This window comes from the organism of the source record quoted next, unplaced genomic scaffold, assembly GCF_019419815.1.
Source record: "Pyrus x bretschneideri cultivar Hongxiangsu unplaced genomic scaffold, Pyrus_bretschneideri_v1 Contig86, whole genome shotgun sequence".
Lineage (NCBI taxonomy): Eukaryota > Viridiplantae > Streptophyta > Magnoliopsida > Rosales > Rosaceae > Pyrus > Pyrus x bretschneideri.
This window is the reverse complement of record NW_025999827.1, coordinates 428289-451581: the sequence shown is the minus strand read 5'-3', so window position 1 is coordinate 451581 and position 23293 is coordinate 428289. Positions and strand designations below refer to the sequence as shown.

The 23293-nt window shown below is 38.5% G+C and overlaps 1 protein-coding gene across 1 annotated transcript; it reads right to left on the bottom strand.

Annotated features, from left to right (window-relative positions):
- Positions 1–21388: 21388 nt before the first annotated feature.
- Positions 21389–22927, bottom strand: LOC103954165 (phenylacetaldehyde synthase-like). The gene has a single exon (XM_009365968.3). The coding sequence runs from the start codon at positions 22925–22927 to the stop codon at positions 21389–21391; it is 1539 nt and encodes a 512-aa protein (XP_009364243.2).
- Positions 22928–23293: the final 366 nt, after the last annotated feature.

The following is a 23293-nucleotide window of genomic DNA, read 5'->3' as shown; positions in this document are numbered from 1 at the left end:
TATAAACTATGAGATCATATACGCCAAAAATTACATAGAAAAAATATTTCAACGTCAGGTAACGTGACAAAATTATTCAACGATTACAAACTTAATGTAAGTTTCAACGGCCATTTTATCTCCAAACTTTCCCGATTTCTACCAAAACAATAACTGACTCCATAATAATACAACGAACAGGCCTAATCATGAAATAAAAATACTTACAACAGGGATTAGAACAAAATCATAGATTACCCCTAACAGTGTTATGGATGAAAACATTAAGTGTTGGTTGAAACACTTGTATTGTGGGGAGTCAAACTCCACAAACATGCTTTCGATGATCCAACCGTCAAATTTGTTTGAACATAGCACGAGATCGTATACATAAAAAATCATGACAAGTACACTTGGATGAACTAGGGATCGGTTAAAAATGTTGGACAGTTGCAAACTTAGCATCACAATTGAACGACTATATTACTCATGATTTTAGTTATTTTTCCAAATTGTGTTATTTGAGGGTTGAAAAACAAGTCCATTACCCCTTATCTTTTGAGAATCGATTATCTTAATTTATAAAATAATGGATATCTTAATTTTAAGGAAAAACTAACCAAAACACCCTGAAAGGTTTCATTTTAATCATCAGGACATAAAATTTTGATAATGCCCAAATTGGGCATGAGAAATAAGACAAGGAAGAAAAACATTTCAGAAACATCACATGCATGCTCAAAACGAAACCAAAAAATGGGCTCCAAGAGACAGCCATGCAACAAGCTCACATGCATTTATTAAGACAAAACAAAAGAAGACAATCAAGTTCACATGCAAAGCAAAAAGAAGACAAATAAGTTAGATCACGTTTTAGAAACAGTGATGACAATTTCAGCAACAGTAGAAGATGACAAGTACCAAGGAGATGTCCATACCATACATTTGTAAAGATTTTAATTTTTTCAGAGTATTCTCACTCAATCTATATAAGAGGAGTTCCTTTCATTGTAAAAACACACGAAAACAACACAGCAGAGACACACCATACTCACACCATCCTTCAATCCTCACACACTCAAGCATCCAAAACCTTCCTAGCATCCTTTGTAAACATTTCTTTGTAAACACTTCTCTTTGTAAATATTTTATATATCAATAAAAGTTCAAGTGTACATATTCAAGCAATCTCCAAGTCTTAAGTAAGTTTTCTTTTCCTTCTTTAGCGTGTTTGTTTAATTAGACTTCTAGTCCAAAACAGGGAAACACTATTGTAGTTATATTATTAATTTACTAAACTGACGATCATACTTTATTTAAGCACTCTGTTATAGTTGAATGGTTGCCATATAAATAACTGGACATTAACCAGGGTACCTCTGAGTTCTTCATACCTCTAAGTTTTGCCGTTAAGGCCTTATACTTGTACTATAAGTGGTCGTCATGCTGAAACATGTCGAGTTCCATGTGCAAGGTTTTATGTCTAGTTGTTATATTGGCCATCCAACTATTTAACCGGGCATGCTATGTGACACACCCCGACCAAGATCAGGGCGTGCTGGCCGTCACGTGTAAGTGACGTAGCCATGTGCACAGTGCGGAAGCTAGTAAAGTAATAATATAAAAGTACGAGTAATTAAAAACTAGCATACAAGGTCAAAGTAAGTGTGCTAGCGTAAATGAGACGCTAAGTTCAGAGCAATAAGTCTACAGCAGTCCAAATTAAAATGATGCGACAACAGTGCACCCGGAGGTGACCCTACATTGGTGAGTGTCTGTCAGAAATGCCTGGAAGCCCTCTGGGGAAACCACCGAACCTGCTAAGCAACTAGAACCTGGAGGGGCGCAAAACAAAAGCGTGAGTGGGCAAAAACAAAGTTATTTGAAAACCATTTAGTAAAATACATTCTAACCCCTCGCCGTAAAACCTGTATACTTCCCAGAAAATAAACATATGTACGTATACAATAAATATGCCAATCATGCTCAAGGATATGCCATACCAAAATCTCGTGGTGAAATGCAAGTGCTCAGGTATAAACCGTATCAATAACATATCACTGGCAGCCGGAGTCCCTTAAAGTGACCTGTGCGGCTGAATCTAGAGCTCAAATCTCAATCTCAATCACTAAACCTGCCCACGAGTCGGAACCACCTATAGTGGTCTGTACGACAGGCCTGGGTGTAATACATATAAACGCTCTAGTGCTACGATCACGTGAAGGCTGTGCGAATAATCGCGGGTCACCTACGAGTCGGAACCACCTATAGTGGTCTGTACGACAAGACTATGCACCTAACTTGGATCCAAGCTGAGCGTGTGGTGCGGGAGGTGAACAACACGTGAAGGACTGTGCCCTACTCTGGGCGGGAGCACTAACACCGGGGGTGCAGGTTATGAGCTCTCTAATCATCTCTAACCACTATTTAATGCAATTGTTAAATAACGCTTACCTGGCACTTACCTGTGCCTCCACAGCACCATTATATATATATATATATATATATATATACAGATAATTGAATATATAAATAAACGTATATGCAACTAATCATGCATAACCACCAATAATATAAAAGGAATGGCATATAACGAATAAGCATTTATATAAATTTCTGGGAATTATATGTATATAGGTATATACGGAAAACAAAAGCCCACTCACTGGTATGTGGAAGGGTCGTAGCCCCCCTGCCTCGAGTGAGCACGTTCGTCCTCGGGATACGTATCACCTATATGCGAAAATACTATAAAAACGTTAATTTTAAAGCACATAACCTTCCGTTCAAAATAACTTCTCATACATTGCTCAAAATGGACAATTGAATATACCAACGTGCTCTACACAACCTCAGGATCACAACCATATTTTTAGAAAAATTTTCCACCGCCGCCACGCGCAGGCACGTGCGGTGCACACGGACGGCGTCAACTGACGCCGTTAGGAATATTCCGTCAGTTTTGACAGATTCCGTTAACGACGTCAGGAATATTCCGTTAGAATTGACGGAATATTCCGTCACCTTCTCCGGCGAGACTCCAGAGCCGACGCCGGCGCCGGAAAACCGGGAAATTTTCAAACTTCGATTTCTCTTTCGTTTTTCAACCATTTTTCGTGATTTTTGCACCAAAATGAAGCCTAAGACTAGGAGAACATAAATATACAACTTTTAAGGCCTAAAAACCATGGAATCTCACCTGTCCAAGCCACCCAACTCCGGCCAACTTCTAAACCAACGATCCCAACGTCCAAATTCACCAAACGAACCACTCCGAGCCTCCTTGGGACCTCACCAAGCTATCTACAAGCTTCGAATTTCCTAAAACGTGAGAAATCACGTGTGCATGAACAGTACCCCAAATCGGCCATTGTGAAATCGACGTGAAAACGTTGAAGTTCTTACCTGAAAATGGTATGGTTGGACTCGTACGAGCCTCACGAGCATGGATATGTATTTTGTTTCTTCGATCTGCAAAGGTTTGAGGGGTTTTGTGTGTGTGTCGTACGTTTTCAAAGGGATAGGAAGAGAAATGGGGCTCGGGGGAACACAGGGAAAGGGATAGGGACAGGTGGGAAGTGTGGGAGTGTGTGTGTGGCTCCACACATGCCAACAAAACCCAAGCAACCACAACACGAAAAGAAAACGCACTAGGGGCAATTTCGTCTTTTCACACATACATTTTCGATATTCTCGAGACGGGCTGTCACAACCTACCCACCTTAATAGAATTTCGTCCCGAAATTCAAAACAACCCAACACAACCCCCTAGTGGCCAAAGAACAATCTAGGATACAAGTCCCTCATCCTATCCTCCGTCTCCCACGTAGCTTCCTCGATCGAATGATTCATCCACAAAACTTTCACTAAGTTCACCGTCTTGTTCCTCAGAACCTTTTCCTTCCAATCAATGATCGTCACCGGTTCCTCATCATACGTCAAATCTGGGTTAATCTCTAACGGTTAAGGAGGTATCACATGAGACGGATCAGCAACATAATGTCGGAGCATAGACACGTGAAACACGTTATGCACTCTGGCTAGCTTCGGAGGCAACTCCAACCTGTAAGCTACCTCACCAACTCACTCCGTGACCATGTATGGTCCAATGTACCTGGGACTCAACTTGCCTTTCTTCCCAAATCTCACTACACCTCTCCACGGTGAAAGCTTCAGAAATACCCAATCTCTGACCTCATACATTCTGTCCGTAGCATGTCGATCTGCTAAGCTTTTCTGCCTGTCCTGGGCTGCTTTCAGGTTAGACTTAATTACCTGAACGTTCTGAGTAGTCTCCTCAACAATCTCCGGACCCACTAAGACTCTTTCTCCAACCTCTGACCAACATAACGGTGTGCGACAAGCTCTACCATATAATGCCTCAAATGGCGCCATGCCAATACTCGAATGAAAACTATTATTATAAGAAAATTCCATCAAATCCAACCGCTGGTGCCAAACATCACCAAACTGCAACACCGAAGTTCGCAACATATCTTCTAAAGTCTGAATAGTTCTCTCTGACTGTCCGTCTGTCTGAGGATGATACGCCATGCTATAGAGTAGTCTCGTACCCAAAGCTTCCTGAAAAGCCACCCAAAACTTAGATGTAAATCGTGGATCACGATCCGAGACAATACTCACCGGGACACCGTGATATTTCACAATCTTCGAAATGAACAACTCCGCTAATCGGCTCAAGGAATACTTCTCCCTCACTGGAATGAAATGTGCCGACTTAGTGAGCCGATCAACGATCACCCAAATACCATCAAAACCATTATGTGTATGCGGAAGCTTGTACACGAAATCCATGGTAATATTTTCCCATTTCCACTCTGGAACGGGAAGCGGCTGCAACAACCCAAACGGCTTCTTCCTTTCTGCTTTGACCTGCTGACAAACAGCACATCTACTCACGTACTCAGCTATCTCCCTCTTCATGCCTGGCCAATAATAGAATGGTCGAATGGTATGATACATTTTTGTAGCTCCTGGATGCATGGCGTAAGCCGAAATATGTGCTTCATCGAGAATTTCTTTCTTTAAATCCAGATTATTTGGCACAAACATTCTTCCCTCTTGCATCAACATGCCATCTGATTCACGAACTCTGAGGTCTCTCCTCCTTCCTTGTTCTCGAGCTTGGATTAGTTCTTGAGTCTGCTCATCAGCTACTTGAGCTACAAGCACCCGATCGACTAAGATGGGCCTAACTTGGAAATTAGCAAGCAAAGCCACATCTCGATCTTCTGCTTCTAATCTCACTCCTGTAGAACGCAAGTCCGCCAAAAGAGGAATACGACTCGCATACAACGCATTAATGCGACCCTGAGACTTCCTGCTAAGTGCATCAGCAACTACATTTGCACGACCAGGGTGATAATCAATCGTACAATCATAATCGCTGAGCAACTCCATCCACATCCGTTGACGAAGATTAAGTTCCTTTTGAGTAAAAAGATACTGGAGACTCTTGTGATCTGTAAAGATCCTACATTTCTCTCCATAAAGGTAGTGTCTCCACAACTTCAACGCAAAGATAATAGCAGCCAACTCCAAATCATGTGTAGGGTAATTCAACTCATGAGGTTTCAACTGACGTGAAGCATAAGCGATCACCCTACCCTGCTGCATTAACACGCATCCCAGACCATTCAAGGAAGCATCGCTATAAACCTCGAAATCACCCTTATCGTCCGGGAGTGCCAAAACCGGTGCATGAGTGAGACAATGCTTCAACTGCTGGAAACTCTGCTCACACTTATCATCCCACTCAAATTTAACATCCTTCCTCGTTAGTCTCGTCAAAGGTAAGGCAATCACAGAGAAATCCTTAACAAATCTCCGATAATACCTCGCCAAACCAAGGAAACTTCTCACCTCGGTGACGGTTCGCGGCTACTCCCAATTCTCCACAGCTGCGACTTTCTGAGGGTCAACCAGAATACCCTGAGTAGAAATAACGTGCCCCAAAAATACAACTTGATCTAACCAAACTGGCACTTGCTAAACTTAGCATATAGTTGGTGTTCCCTCAACCTCTTCAACACCAAAGTAAGATGTCGAACATGCTCCGCCTTCGACTTAGAATACACAAGAATATCGTCGATGAAAACAATAACGAACCTATCCAAGTATGGCTGGAATACCCGATTCATTAAATCCATAAAAGCTGCTGGTGCATTCGTCAACCCAAATGGCATAACCAGAAACTCGTAATGACCATAACGAGTCCTAAACGCCGTCTTAGGAACGTCAGCCCTATTAATCTTCAACTGATAGTATCCAGACCTCAAGTCAATCTTAGAGAACACGCAAGCACCTCGAAGCTGATCAAACAAATCATCAATACGTGGCAACGGATAACGGTTTTTAATCGTCACCCGATTCAATTGCCTGTAATCAATACACAGCCTCAAAGTTCATTCTTTCTTTCTCACAAACAATACTGGAGCGCCCCAAGGCGAAGTACTAGGCTGAATGAAACCCTTATCCACCAATTCCTGCAACTGAACTTTCAATTCCCTTAACTCAGAGGGAGCCATACGATAAGAAGTCAAAGAAATAGGATTAGTACCTGGAAGCAACTCAATAGAAAACTCCAGGTCTCGATCTGGCGGTAAACCAGGCAAATCCTCGGGGAAAACATCGGGAAAGTGTCTGACTACCCTCACATCCTCAACTCTGCCGGGAACGGCCTCATCTAACACCACATGAGCTAGGTACCCCTGGCAACATTTAGACAACAACCTTTTAGCTCTCATAGCAGAGATAACGCCATGTCTCACCCCACTCTGCTCACCCACAAAAGTAACCACGGGTAGTCCAGGACGACGAAACGTAACTATTTTCCCGTAGCAATCAATATTGGCACAGTTGGGGTGCAACCAATCCGTGCCCAAAATCACATCAAAATCAACAATATCTAATGGGATAAGATCAGCTGGCATAACAATACCCTCAACTATCACTGGACACCCCGGGTACACCCGATCTACAATACATCTCTCTCCTCTAGGCATAGCAAACTCTAAATCGTACCCTAGAGGTGTGGGGCGAGGTTGCGTCACTTGAGCAAATGTATGAGAAATTACTGAATGAGTAGCTCCGCAATCAATTAATACTCTAGCAAAATAACCAAGAATGTTTAACGTACCCATGATCAGATCCGGGTTGTTCTGAGCATTCTGCAGAGAAATGTTGTGAATACGCCCCTGGGTCTGCTGTCGTCCTCCGCGACCTCTGCTCGTCTGACCACCGCGACTTTGAGTACCACGCTCCTTACTAGGCTGGCCAGACTGCCTCGAAGACCCCGCACTACTCGAAGCAATCTCTCCCTGGTGAAACTGTCCTCCCTGAAACCACTGAGAACCGCCCACTGGAGCTGAAGGATACGGCATATAGCCGCTAGAGTACTGAGGATAACCACCCTGGGAATAGGGGTCCTGGGGATACTGATACTGTCCCGGGGCATACGGAACAGCATCACCCTGATAGTGATAGGCACCACCTCGACCTGCCTGCCCATAACTACTCGGACCCTGAATCTACTGGATAGGTGCAGGTGGCGGCAAGAAAGTCTGCTGCGGCTTCTGCTGCTGACTCTGGGGGCATTGCGCAGCTCGATGTCCCATCTGCCCACAAGTAAAACAACCACTGCTGCCACGCCTACACTCACCAAAGTGCCGACTATTACACCTACGGCAAAATGGGGCCCTACCTCGGCCACCATCGCCCTGTCTCTGGCCTCGAGCACCACCAGCAAACCTACCTCCACGTCCCTGACCAGTGGCGCTGAAACCACCGCTAGAAGAACTAGAACTAGTACCACCCCTCTTGAAATTCTGGGTCTGACGAGGCCCGAGCGACGTTTGACCTTTACCCTTAACATCTTTCTTTTGATTTCCGTTCTTCTCTTCTTTATCACTCTCGCTCGTCTGGTTCTCAGAATCCTCAACTCTCAGAAGAACCTCGTAGAAATCCTGGTAAGTATCACAGTGAGTAGTAGTCGCCATAGAACGCCATTTCTTCCTAGTACCTAAGCAGAAACGACGAAGCATCTCCGCCGGATTACCAGCAATCTCCGGATGGTAGCGAGACAAGTCAGTGAACTTCCGATAATACTCATTCGCTGTCATCTTCCTCTGTTTCAACTCAGTGAATTCCTGCTTCTTACGGTCGATGTACTCAGGGGGCACAAACCTTCTCTTGAACAAAGCAACGAAAACATTCCAATCCGTCTTCTGAGCTGGAGTCAAACGACGAAGTTCCTGCTCCCACCAGGCTACAGACTCCGTACCCAGAAACCATGAGGTCGTCTCAACCCATCTCTCGACTGGAAGATTCCCCTGATTATTCAGAACACGAAAAGTCTTCTCGATGTGCTCTAACCAACGCTCTGCGCCCTCGTGCCCCTCATTACCCTGGAACTTATCCAGTTTCAGATTGTACATAGTCTCCAGAGGAGTCCTCTGGGGAGGGTGAATCGCCGACTGAATGGCGGTAGCAATAGTTTCCCCCAGCTGAGCAATATCGGGGAAACTAGGCTCATCAGAGCGACGTGGTTCCCGACGAGGCGGCATAATTCTGACAGAAGGCACCAAAACCATTAGAATACTCACAAAAGACACAGGACTGCCAAACCTAAGCTCTGATACCAAACTGACACACCCCAACCGAGATCAGGGCGTGCTGGCCGTCACGTGTAAGTGACGTAGCCATGTGCATAGTGCGGAAGCTAGTAAAGTAATAATATAAAAGTACTTGTAATTAAAAACTAGCATACAAGGTCAAAGTAAGTGTGCTAGCGTAAGTGAGACGCTAAGTTCAGAGCAATAAGTCTACAGCAGTCCAAATTAAAATGGTGCGACAACAGTGCACCCGGAGGTGACCCTACATTGGTGAGTGTCTGTCAGAAATGCCTGGAAGCCCTCTGGGGAAACCACCAAACCTGCTAAGCAACTAGAACCTGGAGGGGCGCAAAACAAAAGCGTGAGTGGGCAAAAACAAAGCTTTTTGAAAACCATTTAGTAAAATACATTCTAACCCCTCGCCGTAAAACCTGTATACTTCCCAGAAAATAAACATATGTACGTATACAATAAATATGCCAATCATGCTCAAGGATATGCCATACCAAAATCTCGTGGTGAAATGCAAGTGCTCAGGTATAAACCGTATCAATAACATATCACTGGCAGCCGGAGTCCCCTAAAGTGACCTGTGCGGCTGAATCTAGAGCTCAAATCTCAATCTCAATCACTAAACCTGCCCATGAGTCAGAACCACCTATAGTGGTCTGTACGACAGGCCTGGGTGTAATACATATAAACGCTCTAGTGCTACGATCACGTGAAGGCTGTGCGAATAATCGCGGGTCACCTACGAGTCGGAACCACCTATAGTGGTCTGTACGACAAGACTGTGCACCTAACTTGGATCCAAGCTGAGCGTGTGGTGCGGGAGGTGAACAACACATGAAGGACTGTGCCCTACTCTGGACGGGAGCACTAACACCGGGGGTGCAGGTTATGAGCTCTCTAATCATCTCTAACCACTATTTAATGCAATTGTTAAATAACGCTTACCTGGCACTTACCTGTGCCTCCACAGCACCATTATATATATATATATATACAGATAATTGAATATATAAATAAACGTATATGCAACTAATCATGCATAACCACCAATAATATAAAAGGAATGACATATAACGAATAAGCATTTATATAAATTTCTGGGAATTATATGTATATAGGTATATACGGAAAACAAAAGCCCACTCACTGGTATGTGGAAGGGTCGTAGCCCCCCTGCCTCGAGTGAGCACGTTCGTCCTCGGGATACGTATCACCTATATGCGAAAATACTATAAAAACGTTAATTTTAAAGCACATAACCTTCCGTTCAAAATAACTTCTCATACATTGCTCAAAATGGACAATTGAATATACCAACGTGCTCTACACAACCTCAGGATCACAACCATATTTTTAGAAAAATTTTCCACCGCCGCACGCGCCGCCACGCGCCGGCCAAGGCACGGCCACACGCGCTGGCCACGCGCAGGCACATGCGGTGCACACGGACGGCGTCAACTGACGCCGTTAGGAATATTCCGTCAGTTTTGACAGATTCCGTTAACGACGTCAGGAATATTCCGTCAGAATTGACGGAATATTCCGTCACCTTCTCCGGCGAGACTCCGGCGCTGGCGCCTGCACCGGAAAACCGGGAAATTTTCAAACTTCGATTTCTCTTTCGTTTTTCAACCATTTTTCGTGATTTTTGCACCAAAATGAAGCCTAAGACTAGGAGAACATAAATATACAACTTTTAAGGCCTAAAAACCATGGAATCTCACCTGTCCAAGCCACCCAACTCCGGCCAACTTCTAAACCAACGATCCCAACGTCCAAATTCACCAAACGAACCACTCCGAGCCTCCTTGGGACCTCACCAAGCTATCTACAAGCTTCAAATTTCCTAAAACGTGAGAAATCACGTGTGCATGAACAGTACCCTAAATCGGCCATTGTGAAATCGACGTGAAAACGCTGAAGTTCTTACCTGAAAATGGTATGGTTGGACTCGTACGAGCCTCACGAGCATGGATATGTATTTTGTTTCTTCGATCTGCAAAGGTTTGAGGGGTTTTGTGTGTGTGCTGTACGTTTTCAAAGGAGAGGAAGAGAAATGGGGCTCGGGGGAACATAGGGAAAGGGATAGGGACAGGTGGGAAGTGTGGGAGTGTGTGTGTGGCTCCACACATGCCAACAAAACCCAAGCAACCACAACACGAAAAGAAAACGCACTAGGGGCAATTTCGTCTTTTCACACGTACATTTTCGATATTCTCGGGATGGGCTGTCACACTATACGAATCTAGTATCAGAGCCAAGTTTAGCATTTTAATAGTATAATTATAATAGTAAAGTACCTTGAGGACAGAAGTCATTAACACAACTGATATCACACCTGTTTATTTTGTATGAACAACATATATTATTGTCCTTGTAGACCTTGTCAACCACAACCACCAGGTATTTATTGTCTTAGACATCCAACTATAATTAGCATAAAAAGAAGATTAGCATATATATCCAAAAGAATTAGTTGGACTTTGAAGAAGCAGAAGTTTTATTTTGGTTATCTTGAACATCCTTCATTTATTAGTAAATATAATAACACAGAAGTGCAGTATAAAATTTTAGAAGCAAAAAGAGCAATATATCAAGTTTTAGAGACCCTGAGAGAAGAAAGAAAGTTTTTAAGAAAGCAGTTAGTTGTAAATTTAGAGAAAGGTAGACTGTAGTTTATGACAGATTATCTTAATTTAGAAATTAGTGAACCTCATAAAAGAAAAATAACCGTAGACCAAAATAGTTTAGTTTGTTATTTTCTATTGAGAAAGTATAATCATATTTTGCATAGTGAAGAAAATCCACAAGCCAATAGTATTGTAGATCTTATTATTAGTCAAGCAGAAAATATAAAATTAGAAAATAATAAACATAATCATTTGTTAAACCAGTTGTTAGGGCATTTTCAGAAAAATTACATAAAAATAATTAGACATAATTTAGATTATATTACATCTCATTTAGAAGATAATAATAAAAATATTCAAAGGTTTCCTAGCAAAAGAGAGATAAAAGAGCTTATTGACCTTATAGATAGTAAGCCTAAGAAAGTAGAATTTAGATCACTAGAAATAGTTGAGCAAAAATTAGAAGTTCAAAAAATTCAATTAGTGCAAAAAGAGTTGAGTGAATAAGTAGATAAGCTACATAATAAAGTAGAAAAGTTATTAGTTTTATGACCGATTCTAGAACTAGTAGAAAATATATCCAAGCTTTGAAAGAAATTAGTAAGTTAGATAAAGAACTAGTAGGATTAACAGATTTTTCAACACAAGTAGCTAGCTGTAATATTCCCATTAGGCAAAATAATTTAATTATTCAATTATTTTTAAGTTTGGCTGAAAAATTAGACCAAGTGGAAGAACAAATAGTAGAAATAACACCAAGTTTTACATAAAGCATCTTCATTACTTCCACCATCTTTGTTAGAAAAATTAGAAAATTTAACTTTAAGTACAAATAATCATATTAGAAGACCTAAGATAAATCCTTTTGATAACAGAAAATGGAACTTTTTAGGAGAAAAGGAAAAGAAGTAGTTAGAGCTGAAGATATTTATCCAAATGAAGAAGAAGCACAAGAATTTATTAGAAGAGGTTTTGAGAGGAGACAGAAAAATAAATATAATTTGTATCAATTTGGTTTATTTGAAAATAGAAGTAAAATTGTAAGTAGCATCAGTCAACATGAAGTTAATTGTATTGATAAAGAAGTTACACTGAATTTAGTTAGTAAAGAAGCAATTACTCATTTGAGAAAATCATATTTTATTCAGATTCACATAGGAACAATATTAATTGGAATAGCAGGATTAACCAGAGCACAAGTAGGCACAAAAGCTTTAGTGTACATATATGATGATAGATGGGATAATCACTAACAAGCAGCAATAACAACACATGAAGTATACTTAAGTTCAAACTTAGCAGTCATAAAATGTATTCCAAATTATGTTATGACAATTAATGAATTTAGTAAATATATTAAAGTAAGCATAAGAACAAAAAAAATTATAATATGAAAGGAGAGTATAAAAATTTGTGTATTAGCTTAATGTATATTGGTAAAGTGTTCGATAGATATAATCATAAGCTTAATTTAGAATTTCAAAATTTAGTTCAAACATTTGGTAGTAAACATGTAAATATGATAGAAGCAAAACTCGTAGATAATAGTTTTTTAGAATGAATTCAGTGGACATTACCAAATTTACAAGTAGCAAGAAATAGATAACCAGATAAAGTACAAATATATGAAACTAGTACAGGTCAAGCAACAATTAGGTTTAGTAATTACAAGCAACTAGAATAAATAGAAGAGAATGAAAGTGAGATCGAAAATGAGAGTATTCATATGGCTTTTGATAATTTTGACATTAATTTAGTTGAGCAAAATTTTGATCATATTGTAGATAAGTTTATAGAAGATATTGATCATTTAGATGAAGAACAATATTTAGAAAAATATAAGACATTTGATTTAGGGCTACATAGAATTTTAGATGAAGAGATGAAAATTTTAATTTTAGAAATAGGAGTAAAACGTATTTTAGGATAAAAAGATATAATAATTTATTAGAATTAAAAGCATAATGTAATCCAGTAGAAGAAAGTAGCACATCAGGAGTAGAAAATCCAAATCTAGGATACAAAGGTAGAATTGACCAACAATTGTTGAAACCAACAAATGAACAATATAATGAAAAAGCAAGAGTAGATTACATAGAAGAAAGTATGATAAAACCATCTAGAAAAAATAGGATTCTATATTTGAGAGGGTTAGTGTCACATTCCGGCCCGGGATCCACCATATCCCGGGCCCGACTCTACCGTAGCACGATATTGTTCGCTTTGAGCCCTGACCACGCCCTCACGGTTTTGTTTCTAGGAACTCACACGAGAACTTTCAGTGGGTCACCTATCCTGGGATTGCTCTCGCGCGCTACTCGCTTAACTTTGGAGTTCTGATGGAACCCGAAGCCAGTGAGCTCTCAAAAGACCTTGTGCTAGGTAAGGATGCGAATATACATATAAGGCTTACAGGATCCACTCCCCTGGACCATGTGTGATATAACAGTTAGAACAAATTAATATAGCAGGAAATCTATTAAACTTAGATAATATAGATCTACAAGATTGGGAGAGAACAATTGAAAGATGAGAAAAAGGTTGCGCACATGCAACATTAATATTAGATTTTAGTAATTCACAAAATATGTTAGATTATTTTGAACATACTTTAGATGATTTAGTTTTTTTATTATTTCTAGTCATGGAAAGTTCAAAATTCAGAACAGCATTAGGCAGCCAAAACACATTTTAATATTGATGGTTTTGTTACTTTGATTAAACAAAAATTTTTAGATCATAATAGGTTAGATGGCAGAGGCGAACAAGAACAAATAAGAACAATTAGAAATTTAGAACAGTTACAAATTTGTGATTTACAATATATAGCTGAGTATACAACAATTTTTTTAAATATTTAGGAAAAACATGTAGAATTAGTGATATTAATTTATTAGATATTTATATGAAAAAAAAATAAAAGGACCAATAGGAGAAAAGATTTGGAATGAATGGCAAAATCATCCAAAGAAAAATGATATTGCAATAGGACCGATAATTCAACATGTATATGATATACTTAGACAAGAGTGTAGTCAAATAAAAGCTAAAAGGCAAATTAGGAAACAATTTTACAAGAGTTGTAAAAATATAGATTTACCACAATAGTATGGTTGTGATAAGAAAAATAAGTATAAGAAAATATACAAAAAGAAATATAAACCCTACAAACAATATAAGAATTTCAGCATAAGACCTTCAAGAACATATAGGAAGAGAAAATATATTCCAAAAAAATTTAGGAAAAAAAGTGGTAGACCTTGGATTAGAAAATATAAAGCATCAAAGGATAAGAGTAGTTGTAAATGTTATTCATGTGGAGAAGTTGGGCATATTATACCCAAATGTCCAAAATTAGGAAAACAACCGAAAGAAAAAGTACATTTGATGGATTGTTTAAGTTAGAAGAAGATGAAGATATTCAGTCAATATGTGGTTTAGATGATTTAAGTGATAATGAGAGTATTTATAGTATAGAAAGTATAAATAAGATAGATTCAGACTCTGAAGATTCAAGTAGTTCAAATAGTGATTTTGAAGAGTATATGTGTGCATTTATAGAAGAAACAACATGAAGAAGAGTATAAATATATTAATTTAGGTTGGCCAGAAAAATGTCATAATTGTAGTAAATTAGTTGCAAATAAATACTATAATACATATTCAATATTGTGTGAAAAGTGGTATAATAATAAGTTATTAGAAATTAATTCAGCAGAATCACAAGAAAATACTGAAATATTAGAAAATATTGTTTATAGTATAGAAAACCAAAAAATAGTTCTTTAATTACTATATGTGAAATAGAATTAACAAAAGAACATAAGATACAAACAACAGCTATGATAGATACAGGGAGTACAAAGAGTGTCATAAGAAAAGAGTTAGTACCAGAAAAATATAGACAAAAATTAGCAAAACCAGTAAGAATAACACAATTTGATGATAGACGAGTTTATTTAACACATTGCATTAATAATGAGTCTATTAAAGTAGAAAAATAACAATTTAATTTACCATTAACATTTATTTCACTAGTAGGATCATACCCATTTATTTTAGGTTTAAACTTTTTGAAAAGTTTTCAAGGTTTTTTATTTATGAATCCTAATATAACATTTTTCAAAAAAGACATTACAATAACTGACCAAAGTAATATTGTAGAGGCATACAAAAGCATAAATATAGAAGAGTCTAGTGGCCAAGATAGTTATTATTTAGAAAATTCAAAAGAAAATGATGAGCATAATAATATAGAAGAGTTTGATGAAGAAATATTTGAACATGATTATCCAATTTTAGAAGAATGAAACCGTATATTACAGTTAGATAGACCAAAGAGTTTAGAAGAATTATTACATTTAGCAGAACAAACTAGGATTATAGGAGAAAACCCACAATTACATTGGAATCAAAATAAAACACTAGCAAAATTATATATAGATAATCTAGATTTAACTATAAAGATAGCTGATATGTCTTGTAGTTTAATAAATAAACAAGAGTTTGTGCAACAAATAAAAGAGTTATTAAATTTAAAAGTAATTAGACCCTCTAAATCTAAACATAGATCAGCAGCATTTATAGTAAGAAAACATTTAGAACTAAAGAGAGGTAAGGCTAGAATAGTTTTATAATTACAAAAGATTAAATGATAATACATATGAAGATAGTTATAAGTTACTAAATAAGGATGAACTTATAAATAAAATTCAAGAAAGTAAATATTTTAGTAAATTTGATTGTAAATTAGGATTTTGGCAAATACGATTAGGAGAAGAATCAATTGAATGAACAACTTTTACTTGTCCAGAAGGACATTTTGAGTGGCTTGTTATGTCATTTGGACATAAAAATGCTCCATCGATCTTTCAAAGAAAGATGGATCAAATTTTCAAGAAATATGATAATTTTTGTAGTGCTTATGTAGATGATATTTTAGTACATAGTAAAAAGAGATATTGTCACATCCCGGCCCGGGGGGAAACACTTTCCGGGCCCGCTCCACCACCGTAGCACGATATTGACCGCTTTGGGCCCCAACCACACCCTCAAGGTTTTGTTTCTGGGAACTCACACGAGCAACTTCCCAGTGGGTCACCCATCCTGGGATTGCTCTAGCCTCATTCTCGCTTAACTTCGGAGTTCCTACGGAACCCGAAGCCAGTGAGCTCCCAAAAGGCCTCGTGCTAGGTAGAAATGAGAATATACATATAAGGATCACTCCCCTAGGCGATTTGGGATGTCACAATCCAGCCCCCTTAGGGGCCCGACGTCCTCGTCGGCACACACGCGACCAGGGTTAGGCTCTAATACCAAATTGTCACATCCCGACCTAGGGGGAAACACTTCCCGGCCCGCTCCACCACCGTAGCACGATATTGACCGCTTTGGGCCCCAACCACACCCTCACGATTTGATTTCTGGAAACTCACACGAGCAACTTCCCAGTGGGTCACCCATCCTGGGATTGCTCTAGCCTCCTTCTTGCTTAACTTCGGAGTTCCTACGGAACCCGAAGCCAGTGAGCTCCCAAAAGGCCTTGTGCTAGGTAGAAATGAGAATATACATATAAGGATCACTCCCTTGGGCGATGTGGGATGTCACAGATATGAATATAGGAAGCATTTAGAGATAGTTTTACAAGAATTTATCAATAATGGAATTGTGATTAGCAAAATCAAAATAGAATTAGAAAAACAAGATATAGAATTTTTAGGAATGTATATCAAGTTAGATACAATAAAATTACAAGATTATATAGCTAAAAAGGTCTTAGAATTTCCAGATAAGTTAGAAGATAAGAAACAGTTACAAGCATTTTTAGGATTGTTAAATTATGCAAGAAATTTTATCCTAGATTTAGGAAGAAAAATAACAGTATTACATAGTAAAACTAGCAAAACATGACAAAAATATTTTAATAGTGAAGATATTAAATTAGTTCAAAATATAAAGGAAGAAATTACTAAACTTAAGCCATTAACATTACCATTAGATGATAGTTACAAAATAGTTGAAATAGATGCTTCATCATTAGGATGGGCAGGTATACTATACTCGAAAAAGCATAAGGAGTCAGCAAAGTTTGACGAACAAGTTTGTAGACATTCATCAGAAAATTTACTAATGTACGGTCAAGATTACTATCAACAAATTTAGAAATTTTAGGAATAATTAACTCACTTGAAGTATTTTCTTTATTTTTACATAATGAAGTATTTACGATTAGAATAGATTGTCAAAATATAGTTTCTTATTACAAAAAAATACATGCTAATAAATAGGCAGCCTAAAAATGGGTTAATTTTATTGATTCAATTACAGGAAATGGTTTTAAACCAATTTTTGAACATATAAAAGAAAATGACAATACATTAGCTGATATCTTATCAAGATTAATTTGTTGAACATGAATGAATATCGTGGACCATCATCCTCAAATGGCATAATACCACAAGGCAGAAGAGCATCATTTAATAGCATAATGATGTACTATGGACCTCCACCATTCAATGGATTCTAAAATAGCATAAATAGACCAGCATCACCACCAGTACCAACTTTTAACTTTAATGGCAATATTGTTGAAGGAATCAGAAATCCAACTTTGAGGTATAGGTCAAGAGTACCAGGGCTTTCTGATAGGCAACAGGTTCTATTGGATAATTTTTGGAATATCCAAATGAAAGTTCCAAGCATGAGGTTAGGTCATGAAAAATAAATTAAAGCCTTAGAACAAGAGTTTAATAGTTTTAATTTTAGTATTAATCAAAGCCAGCATCATATTCATTCTCTTGAGCACAACCTTAAAGTCATTTCTAAGGATCATGAGTCATTACTTAGTAAGCTTACTAAAATGAACCAAGAACTCCAATCTCTTAGAATGCAGCAGAAGGCAAGTGGCACCCTGAAAAGAGAATTGAAAATAGGTTTGGAAACTGATCAGCATAAGAATAAAGAAAAATGGGTTATTGAACTTATAGAACAAGAGGCTAATGAGCCCATAGAAGAGATTAAGATTGAGCTCTTAGAAGAAGACATTGAAATGGAGTAGCATCAAAATAATGAGCAACATCAGCATCTGAGTGATAAATAAAAACAAGAAAAATATGAAAGTTTTCTTAGGAATATATCTTTAGACTTAATAATAGATGATATCCTATTAGAAAAAATTTCAAAAGTAAAATTAAGAATAATGCCACCAGATATGCAAAATGAGATCCTAAGCAGAGCATCACAGTCCATGAAAGAGTTACAATTACAATCACAATGTGCTTTGTATCAGTTCATCTTTGATCCAAAACCAGGGATGTATATTATTACAAAGATGTATCTACCATGTCTCTGTGATAGTACAGATAATTGTATTTGTAAACAAGAGGTTAGCATAGATGTGGCCAAGATTAACATGAAAGATTTTAGACCATGTCATTTTAGTTATGAGCATTAGAAATAGCATAATGTGGTAGAAGTTACCCTTGCCTTACTATTAGAGTTTGACTATCTTGATCAAATATTCATTAACCATATTTCCCAACTAGAATCATTTCCTGAAAAACTTATAAAAGTAGCAGAAGATTATCTAGAAAAGTGGAAAGAAATTTGCCTAAGTTTTATTAGTAGTCATCTAGATTGGTATGTACATATGCATAAGGAGAAAGCTAAGAGTGCATATAACCATGATTAATGAAGAGTCATTTAGACTATCCCCTATTTCCTCACATAGGTGGACTCCTTTATACAAAAATATTCTAAAATTTCAAGGGATCCAAATGCTAGCCTTAGATGAGTTTGAAGATTTTAGGTATGATATGGTCTTAGTAGCAAAAGAAGAAGAAATGTATATTTACAGCAAGACAATGATCAGTCATTAACCCTATTGGAAGCCTTAAAATTTCAAAGAAGAAATAGCAGAAATGTACTACAAGGTGAAAGAAGATAGAGAAAGAGATGCAGAGCTAGTAGAAAGCGATGAACAGTACTAGAACAATTTGACAAAAGAAGAGCTGCATAATATCGACAACATGATGGAAGCATGAAGAGCTGGCAGCAAATTAGCATAAGTTGAAAAACATCATGTAAAATAATGTATTTCTAGACAGAAATGTCAACATCATTGTGGATCCCGCTACAATAATAAAATAATGGGATAAGAGTAAATAAAAAAAAGAGCTTGATCCATCATGAACTTTTCATATACAAAATGTTCTTTTGATTAAGAATGAATAGTGCTAGACCATTTTCGTTAAACTCCCTAATTTTAAATGTTTACCTGACAGAAGGTCCTATCGTCAGGCAAACCTAACATAGTTCGTCTTTCAAACTCCCCCCAATTTTTTTTTTTTTTTAAGGAAAATCAAATGCCCAAATTATGGATTTACCCGATGAATGCTGTAACATTCCGTCGGTTAGGATCGTTTTTTAAAGTTTTTTTTTTTTTTTCCTGACAAAACGTTTGAGTTAGCTGCTCATCGGGTAAAGTACTTCATCCCTTATATTACAACAGAGACTCTTCCATTTATGTCATTCATTCAATTTCACTCACTCATTTCTCTCTGTCTCTCTCCATCATTCTGAAGGTATATTTTGTTGTCAATTAATTATATAATTTTTTTGTTGTCGTCGTCGTCGTACTGGGAAGCGGAGTAGTTGGTGGGTTGGGGGGGGGGGGGGGGCGGGGCGAGAGGGCGACGGGAAAGGTGAAAGGGCATGGGGAAGCGAAGGGTGTCGAGAAAGGCGAGGAGTTGCGCGGAGAGGGGGAAGGGATGGTGGGAAGGGTGACGGGGAAGTGGGAGGGTCAAGGGGGATGGGAATGGTTATAGGAATTTTAGTTTTATTATATTTTAATTAGTTTGTAGTTTATATTATAAATTAGGGTTTTGAAAAGTCTTATTTATTTATTTAAATAGATGTCTAGGAACATTGTTCTGTCAACGGACGAGTCAAAGTTGACTATGACGAACGACATAAGCGCCCAACATGTCCTCAAGTTCGGGCTCCATAGGTGTACTCATTCGTACTCGGTGCCCTATTACTATCCACAAATGGGAGGGATTTTTCGGTGTACCCGGCACACCAAAAAAATTTGGTGTACCCTCACTCATAATGGTGAGGGTGCACCAAAAAAATTTGGTGCACCCTCACTTTTTGTACACCAAAAAAATTCTAATGAGTGAGGGTACACCAAAAAAATTTGGTGTACCCGGTACACCTAAAAATTTTCGCACAAATGGAAGTATGTCCCCCACAATGTGAAGCACGACTTAATGGAAAAACTCTCGGTATGTATTTTATTTGTTTATATAATATTTATATTAAATTTAATTATATTCATAATTAGCAATTTATTGTTTTTTTTTTTTTATGACTAACATTTGTTTTTTTATTTTTATTTTTATGACTAACATATGTTAGATTAGTTACCGATGGGGTTCGAACCTACGTTGTCATGCAATGACTCAACACTTTTCTACCATTGTGGTACAAGGCCCCTTGCATAATTTATTGAAATCTAAAATAAGTATTGACACGACCAGCAAAATTTCGTCTATTAAACTTCATTCCATTGGGTAAAACCTGGTCAACGCAAGTTTGCCCGCATGATTGCGGTTGAAAATTTCATCGTGTAAATATAAGTTAACCGACGAAATCGTGTTGCCATGAGCAACTACATTTACAACGGTGTTGACACGATTAATTTTGATCAACGAACTTCCGTCGAGTAAAAGATCAAGCGACGACCCTTGATTTTAGGAGACGGTTCTCGGTCGTCTCGCAATTTATTTTTTCCGGTAGTGACACATCATCATCATAGTATCCAAGACACAGTATTTTGTCCCATACATCACAAACCTGACTTCGTTTTTGTTTTTACGTAAAGAAAAAGAGAGACTGCGTACCAACAACAATCTTCGGCCAATGATTTCGATTGCTGAACTAAAAATTTGATTACACTAACCAAATCGAAACATAATTGATTAATCCACAACACACTTACAGTTTTTATTCTTTCAGCATTGTAAAAACTACAAATAACAACATAAAGACCAGATTAATTAAGAAGAAAAAATTGGACATTATTAACCTTTTGTGTTACATAATCTTCACACATTCTACGTTCTGAGATTGATCTTATATATAATTTTTCATGAGGATGGCATCTGCATGCTCCTGAACCAACTTCCAGGCCATCGCTATGTGTTTTTCTTCTGTCAGCGTTACACCAATTGCGCACCGTATCACATACATACCTCCAACCACAGCGTGAGTCATGAACACATGACCTGATGCATTGATGCCCTCCAGTAACTTTCGATTAACCTCGTCTATACGGTTTTCGACATTAATCTCATCATCACTAATTATTATTGCAGCAGACGGTGAAACCCTAAAACAAACCATGGAGAAAACCCTAGGCACCACAACCTCAAACCTTCTGTCCGTGGAAACAAGCTCTTCAAAAAGCGTGGCCATTTTGACGTGGCTCCTAAGAAAGTTCCTGAGGTTAACAGAGCCATAGCTCTTAAGCACAAGCCATAGTTTCATGGCCCGGAACCTCCGGCTTAGGGCTATTTGCCAGTCTTTGTAGTCCACCACTTGCTTTGAGTCAGTGGCCTTGTTCCTCAAATACTCGGGATTAGTTGACAGTGAACTTGTTAATGTGCTTGGATCTTTAACCCAAACACAGCAACAGTCGAGTGCAGTGAAGAGCCATTTGTGCGCATTAAGACTGAATGAATTCGCACCCTCAACACCATCAATGAAATGGCGAAATTCGGGGCAAATGCAGGCACTTCCTGCATATGCCGCATCCACATGAACCCATATGCCATAATATTTTGCCACTTGGCATAGTGAGTCCAGTGGATCAACCGCAGCGGTCGCAGTTGTACCAACGGTAGCACATAGAAACAATGGCACTAGCCCAGCTTCAACATCTGAAGAAATTGCCAATTTTAAGGATTCAGGTGATAAGGCAAATGATGTTGACTTTGTAGTTTTGATGACCCGGAAATTGTTTGGGTTGATACCAACAATTTGGCAAGCTTTTTGAAGTGCACTGTGTGTTTGATCTGACCCGTACACAACTAGCTTCTGCATGTTGTCTAGACCAATTTGCCTTAGCATTTGATCCCTGGCAGCTACCATGGTGCAAATAATGGCCTCACAAGTACTACCATGTATTACACCGCCACCATTGCCAGAGAAAAGGAAAGACTTGGGAAGTGTCAGCAGGTTTCCAAGCCAATCCATGACAATGCTTTCGAGCTCAGTTACAGCTGGTGATGATACCCAACTGAATCCCATCACGTTGAATCCAGTGCAAAGCAGTTCACCAAGAAACCCAGCAATGCTAACATTTGAAGCAAAGTATGCAAAGAAGCTAGGACTTTGCCAATGTGTCAGGCCAGGCACAATGTGATTCTGCACATCTTGGAGGATGGATTCAATGGGCTCTGGGTTAGCTGGGGCAGACTCCGGCAAGCACTTCCGGAGATAACCCGGTTCAACTTGACTTAGGACTGGGTACTTCTCTATATTTTGGTAGTAATCTGCTATGAAGTCTACCATCATGTGGCCTTGCCTCTTGAATTCCACAGGGTCCAGAGCGCTAGGCATGTTTGTGGGGGAGGAATTAATATTGCTTTCTCGTGGGTTGAGGCTACCCATTTGGAATATTGGACGCGAAACTGGAGGATAGATAAAATAGAAGACTGATTGACTAGAAATAATGGTACTAATTGGTCTCGATGCGTTGAGTTCCAATCAAGGATTAATTCAAGTGCTTCTTATAGTGGTTTCGAGCACATGTGGGATTAAACAAAGAGAAACGGGTCTTTTAATTAGTGGCATGGATCACATTGGGGATATAAATCCAGTTTCATTGTCTACTATTAGGTATAGCCCACATATATGTAAGGCCTTGGGAGCTAAATCCCCAACTTTCGAACAAACGATATTATCTACACTAAAATGGTGGAGTCAGTTAAGCTTCACAATGGACTAGCAATAATGTGGTTCAAATTTACATTTGAC

What these genes read in the sequence shown, in the direction of transcription:
- LOC103954165 (XM_009365968.3), bottom strand. Translation starts at nt 22,927, where the DNA reads ATGGGTAGCCTCAACCCACGAGAAAGCAATATTAATTCCTCCCCCACA.